Here is a 10,778-nt window from a genome sequence, read left to right as displayed (position 1 = left end):
ACACTTTATCTTGCAGCCATTCATAGTCATTTGTTTACATTTGGAGCATAATTCTCTATAGAAACAATGTTGTCATGGTGGCAGGACTCTTGGGAAACGGACGGCGCACATGAGGCTGTGCTTCTGCTAAGTTGATACGTTGGATCCTAACACCATGAAGAACAATGTTTCTGGGGGATGTTTTCCTGTTTTAACCAACCTGGGGTGCCCAAAAGGTGGAAGAGGAGGCTCCTTGAGCTCTCCTGACTTCCTACCGCACAGCAGCTGGTGATGGAACTGGGATGGGAGGGCAGGGAATAAGCCCATATTCCAAACACTACACAATTCTCGGTCCCGATAACCCGGGCCATGAGAAAGAGGAACTTTGAAGAATGAAGGTTCAGGTGCCTTTGGGGGTGTCCCCATTGTGAGCCTCTGCGTTGTATGTTTGTAAAAGGGAGATACTCGGAGGAACCTTCCTCTGAAAGGTTGATGTGAGGCTCTAAGGTGAGCAATAGAGTGCTTTTGTGGTCCCACCTTGGCGGACAAGTCTGCCTTGGAGCCTCAGTCTCCACATCTGCAAAATGAGGAGACTTTCGGAAAGTTCCTAGTGCCCCTTCTAGCTAGTGTCAACAATTCTGTTAGACGCGGTGGTAAGAATGGCACTGAATGCCTATCACGAAGGATAAAAACAGGCCCTGGACTGAGTCTCCCCGACGAAAAACCTGTATCCAGAAAATACAAAATTTGACATACGGCTCTTAGGAGGTTTTCCTGGTAATTAAGAAAACTAACATGACTTCTCCTGCCTTTATTTTTTTTTACTTTATTAGCACCCAGTAATAAGAATTAATGGTGTTTCCCCATAAAAATCGCCATTTTGGGAGAGCTGGGTGGCGCAGTGGAGAGAGCACCAGCCCTGAGTTCAGGAGGACCCGAGTTCAAATCTGGTCTCAAGACACTTCACACTTCCTGGCTGTGTGACCCTGGGCAAGTCACTTCACCCCAGCCTCAGGAAAAGAAAAACGACCATTGTTCTAGCTCGAGGGCTCCTTACACTCGCGCCCACCGTCTGCCATCAGAGCCGGTCTCTCCACGGCCAGGTTGGCTCCTTGCCTCTGCTCAGCACGCCCGGAAGAGCTTGGTTTCCCCACGTGGAGGAAACGTTTACCCAGAGAAGTAAATATGGAGCGGCACCGAGGCGTGGGTGGAGGCGGAGAAGGTACTCCGGCTCCGAAGGTTCCCTGCGCTAGCCCGGGTGTCATGACCCCCTTCTGGCAGACCTCCCTTGGGCAGAGAAGGCAGGGGCCATTCTGGCCAGTGGAAGAAATGCATGGGGCGGCCCTGCTACTAATGGTTTCCTTTTTTCCCTGGGGCTGGGCTTCAGTGACTTGCCCAGCGTCACAGCCAGGAAGTGTTAAGTGTCTGGGATCACTTTTGAACTCGGGTCCTCCTGTGCCAACACTGCGCCCCCTAGCGGCCCCGGCTGTTTCCTTTTCTAAACCTATTTTCCCAGCTCTAAAATGGGCCCTTTGCACGCTGGAATCCGTGAGCTAGCGGACCAATGAATGAACGGAGGGAGGGGTTCCTCTAGCACAGAGCTGCGGTTACAAACCCGCTTTAGGGAGCCTGGGGCGGAGCTTCCGCTGGGCGCCGGTCACGTGCCCCCGGCTCCCGCCCTCTTCCTTCAAATTCCCGACATGCTCCGCCCACCTCTCGAGCCACAGCCGCGACCAATCCCCGCCGGGAAGGGGAGGGGCCCGGGGGCACGCGCCCTTAGTTTCCCTCAGCAATAGCGCTTGCGTCCCACGCGTCGCGCTTCCGGGTTCGCCGCGCCGTTGCTAGGCGACCCTGGGTGTTCTTTGGAGGGTCAGCGCTGGGCTCCGGAAGCCAGGTGCGGAGCCTGGGGTCTCCTGCACGAAGCCCTCACAGAGCCTTGGCCGCCCAAAAGTTAGAGCTGCAAGGGAGCTTAGAGAGCATCTTAGTCCGGCCTCCCCACCCCCATTTTACAGATGGGGAGACTGAGGCCCAGGGACTTGCTCGAGGTTACACAGGTAGTAAGTGGTGGCAGAGTCGGCATTCGAACTCAGGGCCCTGGGTCCCAATTCCAGGCGTTGGGGGAGGTCGGAAGTCCCCCCAGCTCCTTCGCCATCTCTCCAGGGTCTGTCCCGATCTCAATTTCGACCTGACTCCCCGTCCCCTCCCCCTTCTCGTTCCTACTGGCTGTGGGGGAGCTCTGGCGGTTTGTGAGAGGGGAAATGGGGCTCTGGGACCCCGCCCCCAGGCCTTCGGGGAGCCCCGCGCCCTCGCCCTGTGGGAGGGGGTGGAGGTGAGGCACCGGGCGTGTTTCTAACCCGGGGGAGGGGGGGATGGAAGGGGAGGGGGCGCGTCGTCACGTTGTGGCCTTGCAGCTTTTTCCAAAGCGAGGAGCTGCCTGGGCGAAGCTTGTTGTGTGAGGCGGGTCCCGCGGCCTGAGCAGTCGGAGCTCCCGGGCTAGGGAAACATGCATCCAATGTTTGCCGCCGCCGAGCTGAAGCAGGTCGGTGTGCCCGCCCCCGGGGGGAGGGGCGCCCTGTGCCAGCGGCTCGGCCGGGCGTGGGGGAGGGGCGGCAGAGGTAACTCCCCCGGGGGATCCGAGCACGGTATTTAAGGGGCTCAGCCCGGATCCTACAGCCTGGGGGTCCCGGACCCTAAGAATGCCCCCAGCTCCTCCAGGCCTTGCAGACGCTCTTTCAAGCTCAGGCCCCTGAGGGGCGCCAGGAGCAATTTTAATGTTTACAGTCTTGGGCCCTTGCCTCTCCTGGTGCAGGACCAGATAGGGGACTCCTGCGGCCCAGCCTCTCTGGGCCCCTGTGTTCCCTCAGCGGGCCTCCCTGATACCATGATCCTCTTCCAGAACAAATGACATCACCACAGTAACACACAAGTGCTCTAACTTGCCTCCCCGAGGGGGATCTGCCTGACCAGGCGTCCTTTCCTTTCCCAGAACTTCAAAGATCCCTACGAAGCCTTTATGAACCATCACCTTCAGTACTATGGATACTTCAAAGGTAAGAAAGAAAGCTGCTCCGGGATTGTGCAGCAGCGCCCTCCCCTTCCAGTGCTCTATGGAACCCATCTCCGCCATTCAGGATGTGCCCAGGAGGTGGCAGTCCCAGCCAGCTCCCAGGGAAGGGCAGGCGGGACCAAAGTCAGCAGAGGAGGTGGAAGCGCAGCCTCCAGAGAGGCCATTCAGCTCAAACGGCCCAAAGCCTGCACTGAATCCAGCAGGCGGCGTGGCCTGGACCGTGAGCCGCCAGCGGTGCATCACTCTGTGCTCAGAAAGAGAGGTTCTCACGTTTCTTCTTCCCTTGGATCAAGCACCCATTTCTGGTGCATCTTGGATGGGAGTGACTGAGCTCATCCTTTTCAGTGTTCTAGAATAAACATCCCACCTCCCAGAGGGACATTAAAACTGGCCAGAGTTGGGTTTGTTGATTGATTGATTCACAGAGTAAAGGGAAAAGCACAGGAAAGTTAGGACACCGAGTCCAAGGTTTTCCATGAGCTCCTTGTGTCTCATGAATACTCCCAGTCTCAGTCTTTGTTGTTTGTTTTTTTTAACATAGTAACATAATACATGCTAGAAGTATATATAACAAATAACATGATCAAATAATCATAAATTGAAAATTTATAAATGTCCATAAGTCCATTGTCCATTAGTCTCATCTTGTGTTAGGAAGTCCAATGATTCCTGCTGGTTTTAAAGTTCTTTAACAGTCTTTTTATTAGCCATGCTCTTTCGGTGTGAGATGTTTCTTAGATTTTACCCTTTGTTTTGAGGTCTTTCTCTTTTTCTGTCTCTCTCTGATGGACAAGGCGAATACGACTCGTTGGCACCCATCTGATTCCTTCTCCGGCTGAAGAAATACAAGCAAACCCTCTCCCCCAAGCAGTTAACCTCTCTGGTCCCTTCCATTCACCACTTTCTGGATCTCTCCACATCACCTGGAGATTATCTAAGGACAGTGGAGCTGCTCACACAGGACACTGCCCTTCTGGTGGGTTATAAAACCTGTCTGCCGGAGCCAGTGCATCTTTGTCAAAAATTAGAAAATTAATGGTATAGAGAACTAAATTTAGAAGTTCTCTAGGGTTACCTGTGGCTCCCCCTTTCTTTTGTTTTTGGAGGAGTGTCTTAATATCTCTGTTTCTTCTCTCTACTATTGCCTGACCTTGAGGATTAAAGGGTATGCCCGTGGTATGTAAAATCTTATACTGTGCACAAAAGTGTGTAAAATATTTAGAAGTATATGCAGGTCCATTGTCTGTTTTTATTTCTTGTGGCACGCCCATAATTGCAAATGCTTGTATAAGGAATTCAGTGACCACTCGGGCTGTCTCTTTTGCTGCTGGCATTGCAAAAGTAAATCCTGAAAAGGTGTCTACTACGACATGAATAAAAGATAGACCAAAAGATTTATAATGGGCCACATCCATTTGCCAGATTTTATTGGGTCTCAAACCACGAGGATTCTTCCCTGGAGGGAGTGTAGGAGCGTGGAGAGGAAGACAAGCTGTACAGCTTTTTACTGTGCTCCTAGCTTCCTCTCTTGTGATTCCAAATTGTAAACGTAAAGCTCGAGCAGCCTTTGTTGGTCCTTTAAGAGGAACCTTAGAAACCTTTTCTTCAAAAATCCATTGCCAATTATGTAGTAGCCGCGTTATCTTTAATGGAGATCCATGTGCAAAATTTGGAGTGGTGGCCAATAAAATTTGCCATTCTGGGATGGTCTCACAGCATACATTAATTTGTGCTTTAGTATAGAATGTATATATTCTTTCAGGACTTATCCCAGATAATTGTATTACTCTCTTAATAGCCTTTAATAGAATCCTAGCCACAAGCACTGGGTAAGGAGTAAGGCTTTGTTCTGGTTGTGCTGGGAGGTTCACCCACTCAATCACACTGTCCAGTCTCAGTCTTTGTAAAATGGCAGGGTTGGACCAAATCATCAGCAATGTCTCCAAACTTCCCCATTGAAGTCCCACGCACTTCGAAAGCAGTGGAGAATTCCTTTGTGTTTTCTTTTTCTTAGAAGCATTTGTCCCGAGAAGTAGAGGCAGGGAAGAAGGGGATCTTCGAATCACACATTTAGAACTGGAAGGGACTTTGGTTTAGGATTTTGCCTTTGGCTTGGAGGCGATAGGGAGCAATTGGATTTTGAATGGAGTTGGGCTTCAGGAAACTCACTTTGGAGGCTGAATGGACGGTGGCTTGGAGTGGGGAGACTTGAGGCAGGCAGAGCTGCAGCCATCATGGCAGTAGTCCAGGCCTGAGGAAGGGAAGAAGGGCCTGCCTCCGGGGAGGCGAGAGAAGAGAAGGCGGAGTGCGCAAGACGGCCTTCACAGGTGAATGGGACAGGCCCAGACAACAGCTGGGGTACGGGGCTGGAGGAGGCAGAGGAAGCCAGGATAGAGTGGTGATTTGAACATGCGGAGTCTAAGATGTCTAGTGAACATTGACTTTGATAGGCAGTGAAATGACAGGTTGGAGGCCAGCAGAGGGATTGGGGGAAAATATGGGCAGCGAAGAGATGGTAATTAAGTCCACAGGAGCCGATGAGCTCTCCCAGTGAGTTGGCATGGGGGAGCAGAGAAAAGGGTCTGGGACAGAGCCCTGTGGGATGACCTAGAGGAGGAGCCAGAGCAGGGATCTCCAGTTCTTCTGTCTCATGTGGACTTAGAGGCCATCCAGTCCCTTGCAGCCAAGCTGCAGAGGGTTAACTGAAGGACCCGGAGTCACACAGCTAGTCAGTGTCTGAGGAACACTGGACCCAACCCCAGTGCCCTGCACCGTGCTAACTAGCAAGGCTGCCCTTTTCAGACCCAAAGGGCCCCTGCTGCCATAGTGAGATTTTGGAGAATGACTGTGCACACTCTGCACAGAGACTTGAACTCTCACATGGCTTTGTGAGTACAGTGAATGGCTGTTCTCTCTGGTGGTGTAGGTCACCTCCCGTCCATACCTGCCCTCTTGTTCATATTCTGCCACAAGTTTGTCTCTGTTGGCCCACCCAACAAATTAAGCCTCCCTGGTTTCTCTTTACACCAGGAAGATCTTGATGTTGTACAGTCTCTGCTTATTTAACCCTCACCCCAGCCATGTGACCTGGCAATTTCTTTTTTCACTCCTATCATTATGGGATAACAGGCATTGTTCCTCCTCTCCCTAATTGTTTGTTGTTTTTATTTAGATTATCCAGTGTGAACTATCCATGGCCTTCTGGGTGATAATTCTTTTCACTTTATTGGAAACTTTAATATTTTATGACTTAAAGATATAAGATAATCATTGTTATTTCATAATGTAATTATAATTATGATTATAATTGTAACTTTACATTGTACAATTATAATAACATTGTTATTAAGACAATAGGCCTTTGTATCACAAAGAAATTTAAGGTCAGTAAAAGAAGTTTGTAGTTTTTAGATGTAAGCCAGCCTGGTCTCCTCCCTGTGTTCTGTTCTAGCTCCAAGTCATTCATTTAAAGTGGAAAACAAGTCAAAAATCCCTTTATGATTTTTTCCACTAAGAATTTTTTTTTTTAATTTTACAAAGGTGAATTTAGGAGTTACTTTTATCCACTGAATTAATCAAGGACTTAGTCGTTCTCATAGTATTTTAGACTCTGATAATAATTTTAATTATTGACAAGATTTTCTGTGACTGACGCACCTTCCCCCTATTATTTTATAATATGTAGTCTGAAGAGGGGATGGGAGTCTGGACAATAGACATCCTTGATTTTCCAGCATGAACAGCCAGGCCAGACTGTTTCAGTAGATGTGGATCTCATCCAGGGCAGCACCTCTGTTTGGGGACTATATGACATCACCACAATGTCATCTGAAAACAGAGATATCTGGAGGATCTTACTATCTGCAGGGAATCCCTCCTTTTAGATATGTCCTCCCAAAAGTTCATTCCAATGGCTCCTGCCAGTGTTACTGGAAACCTTCCTCACTTTCTCCCAATATCAAGAAGGTGCCGGTGGGGCACCTGGGTGGCGCAGTGGATAGAGCACCAGCCTTGAATTCAGGAGGACCCGAGTTCAAATTTGGTCTCAGACACTCAACACTTCCTAGCTTTGTGACCCTGGGCAAGTCACTTAACCCCAGCCTCAGGGGGAAAAAAAAAAAAAGAAGGTGCCAGGGTAGCATTCCAGCCAGTCATCATCACATGACCAGCCTAGCTTCTCTTTCTGTCATACAATTCCTTCATAGCATCCATCCTGTTCTTGGAGCACTTAATTGGAGCCTGCTCTCCCCAACCATGTCTCTTCCCTTTGCTCTTGGGGTGACACTCTCACTGAGCAGTGGGGTTCCAGGTCTTAGAGCCTTAAAGCAACAGCACTAAAATGTTTGTATTGAAAAGATGGACCTTGACTATTAAAGGAGCTTGCAGTGAGTACCCAGGCTTCATAGTTGGCCAGAAGCAATCCCATCTGTTGCCTTCTCTGACTCTGGGCTCTGTATTATCTGTACCCAAAATACTCCAAACATACCCAATGGGGAAATTTCAGAAGCTGGTAAGCACAGGGTTTACTGATAAGATAATTCATCCATTTAACTCCATTGAAAGTAAAATGTAAGCGAAGCTTAAAGAGATGCAGGATTCTTGGCTTAGGAAGAAGGCAGATGAAATTTATTTTTATTCTTATAGTAACAATCTGAGGTGCTTTTAATGATGCCTGAAAGGCTATTTAAGGGCCAGAGACTAATGGTGCATCTCAGCTACTCAGTAATAATGGAGCCTCATCAATTACTATATGTACAAGGTTCTGGAAAAGTAGGCTGAACACTTCCATAGCATTTTCAACAGACCTTCATTAGCCAGTGTTGAAGCCACACCTGAAATTTTTTTGTTTTGTTTTGTTTTGTTGTTTTTTGCTGAGGCAATTAGGGTTAAGTGACTTGCTCCAGGGTCACACAGCCAGGAAGCATTAAGTGTCTGAGTCCAAATTTGAACTCAAGTCCTCCTGACTTCAGGGCTGGTGCTCTATCCACTGTGCCACCTAGCTGCCCACCCCTCCGAATTTCCAACTGAAGAGATTTTGAATGCCATTACGTTCTCTTGTGTGGCAAAATGCCTGGTGCCGATTCTATTCCAGCTGATATTTAAAGGCAGGGCTCCACCGCTTGTACAAAAGCTGACTGAAATCTTCTAGGTTATATGACAAGGAGGTGTCCCTTGCCTATCTTCATAAAAGAAAAGAAAATAGGGTTGTTGTTGGAGGTTATCATGGGCTGGTGAAAGGTGGGGCTCTCTCTCTCTCTCTCTCAGTCCTTGCTGGCCAGATTCTTTCCAGAGTCCTCCTTAATTGACTGATCCTCCACCTGAAAGATGGTTACCTACAGAGAGCCAACGTGGCTTCAGAAGGGGCTGAAAAATGGTTATTAAGGGTGTTTGCTCCACAGGAAACTCCAGGAGCAGAGGAGGGATCTCTGCATGTTTGTTGATTTGACTGAGGCCTTTCATACTGTCAGTTGTGAGGGCTTGTGGAAGATTATGGCAAAGTTTGGTTACCCAGAAAAGTTTATCTTAAGGTTGCTGACGGCTTGCTTATGCAGCTTATAGATAATAGATAATGTCCTCTTTGCCAGTCATCAGTGGAGTGGAGCAGGGCAGTGTGCTTGCTCCCACATTTTTTAGTAGGTTGTTTTTTAGCAATGTTGTCGAACACCTTCATCAAGGTCCGCTGCTGCACTGATGGTAAGTTGTTGAAGTTGAAAAGGCCAAGATTTAAGTGGAAGAAGGTTGGTACAAGAGGAAACCCCCAGAGTTGTTCGGATTTGCATTCTTATTAATGATTTAAAGCTTTCTTTTATATAATACTTTGCATTTTTCCTGAAAACTTTTAACCACTTTATTTATTGGGGAATGGCTTTTAAATCTTGTGTATCGATGTCACTTCTCTGAAAATCTGGCATATCAGATTTTTATCATACACAGATGATTGTGTACTCAGTGTAGCCTCGGAGGCTGAGATGCAACAGAGTATGATTTGACTCTCTGCTGGTTGTGCCTTACAAGTAACAATAACAACAAAACAGTGGAACCATTGGTTACAGAAAACGGAGAAATTTTGCATGCTGTGGATGAATTCACTGACCTTGGCAGTCTACTTTCCAGGGATATACACATAGATGATAAGGTTGACACCTGTATTGCCAGAGCTGGCTCAGGATTTGGGAGGCTCCAAAGGGAAGGCTAGAAAAGAAGACATATTGGATTGCCTACCAAACTGAAGGTCTATAGAGCCTCATTGTTGTACGCCTGTGAAACCTGGAAGACCCACCAACACCACACCCAGAAATTGAATTGCTTCCATTTAAATTGTTTTAGGAAGATTCTGGCAAGATAAAGTATTGGACACTGAAGTCCTCTCTCAAACTGAACTGCCAAGTATTCAGACTCTTGGAGAAAGCACAGTTCTGATGGGCCGGTCACTTTTTGGTGGAATGCCAGATGTATGTTTGCCAGAAGATTATTTTATGGAGAACTCACACCAAGGCAAGGGCTGGCACAGAGATCAGAAGAAGTGATAGAAAATCATGTTCAAGGTCTCTCCAGAGAATTGTAGAGTCGATTGGCAGATATGGGAGATACTGGCATGGGACCGCCCAGCATGTCCATATCACAAAAGGCTCTGCGCTCTAGGAGCAAAGCTGAATTGTAGTAGCTCAAAAGAAATGTAAGATGCACAAATCTAGAGACATCTCTGTCCCAAATACTCAGACAGTCTGTGCCAGACCTGTTGCAGAGCTTTCTGAGGTCTACTGGTCTGATCAGCTATAGTCAGACATATTGTACCCTGACCCCGATCCTGCAGTAACTTGGGATTTAACGCGGTCATCATGGTGGCATCTGCAAGGAGCATCTGGAGGCCCTCACCTTCCTTGGTTCTCTGGATCTTGGCTTTACATTGGGCCTTCTCTAGCACAGTGATGGATACTGATTTTTTTTCTATTTAATTATTTATTTACAAAACATATGCTTGGGTAATTTTTTCCAACACTGGCCCTTGCATAACCTTTTGTTCCATATTTTCCCCTCCTTTCCTCAACCCCTAGTTGTCAGGTAGTCCAATACATGTTAAATACTTGTTTAATCAAATATATGTTTACATATTTATAAAGTTATCTTGCTGCACAAGAAAAATCAGATCAAGAAGGAAGGAAAAGAAAAACTGAGAAAGAAAACACAGTGGAAGCAAATAACAGAGAAAATAACTCTTCTGAGTGTAGATGGCTCTCTTCAAATGATGGATATTGTTGTCAAATATACATCTTCCTATTGTCTGCCTCATCTTGTTTTTATGGTCAGAGAGTTGATAAGTAGAGTTATTTCTATCTTCCAAGGTAGCTTTAATGATCTTGATGTAGGGATGGGGAACACTTTGTTGTAAAAGAGCCTGTAAAGCAGTCTTTGATTTTGCTGGATAGGATTCTTTTTTGTGTTAATGACCACAGTGTCATTAAACAAAATTATTTGTCAGAAAATCTGCATGCTTTTGACATATGTGTATAAGATACTCTATTGAAGGAGAGTTTTAAAAGTGCATTTTGTTTTACTAAATCAAATTTTTTTGTTGTTGGTTTTGTTTTGTTTTTTAACAATAACTTTAAGCACAATGAGATCTTGTATTCTTTATATCTTTCAATTATCTGATATTTATAAGGATACCATCTATTCTGGAACATTACAATAAAATATCCTATCTTTATCCTTTGCCCAAGGATCAAGGCCT

General features: G+C 47.0%; 1 protein-coding gene across 10 annotated transcripts in view; it reads left to right on the top strand.

Annotated features, from left to right (window-relative positions):
* Positions 1–1,748: 1,748 nt before the first annotated feature.
* Positions 1,749–10,778, top strand: part of AGBL2 (AGBL carboxypeptidase 2) — a 62,646-nt gene continuing 53,616 nt past the window's right edge. For 4 of the 10 annotated variants that reach the window (XM_074275342.1, XM_074275348.1, XM_074275338.1 and 1 more), the window contains exons 1-3: positions 1,810–2,033; positions 2,391–2,518; positions 2,966–3,029. In XM_074275342.1, the coding sequence (XP_074131443.1) occupies positions 2,483–2,518; positions 2,966–3,029 (100 nt within the window). In that variant the 5' untranslated portion in view covers positions 1,810–2,033; positions 2,391–2,482. The other 6 variants (XM_074275345.1, XM_074275344.1, XM_074275340.1 and 3 more) reach the window with 5 other exon arrangements.

The sequence above is a fragment of the Sminthopsis crassicaudata genome, chromosome 6 (assembly GCF_048593235.1).
Source record: "Sminthopsis crassicaudata isolate SCR6 chromosome 6, ASM4859323v1, whole genome shotgun sequence".
NCBI lineage: Eukaryota > Metazoa > Chordata > Mammalia > Dasyuromorphia > Dasyuridae > Sminthopsis > Sminthopsis crassicaudata.
Note: the sequence above shows the minus strand (reverse complement) of the source record. Positions and strands in the feature narration are given on the sequence as shown.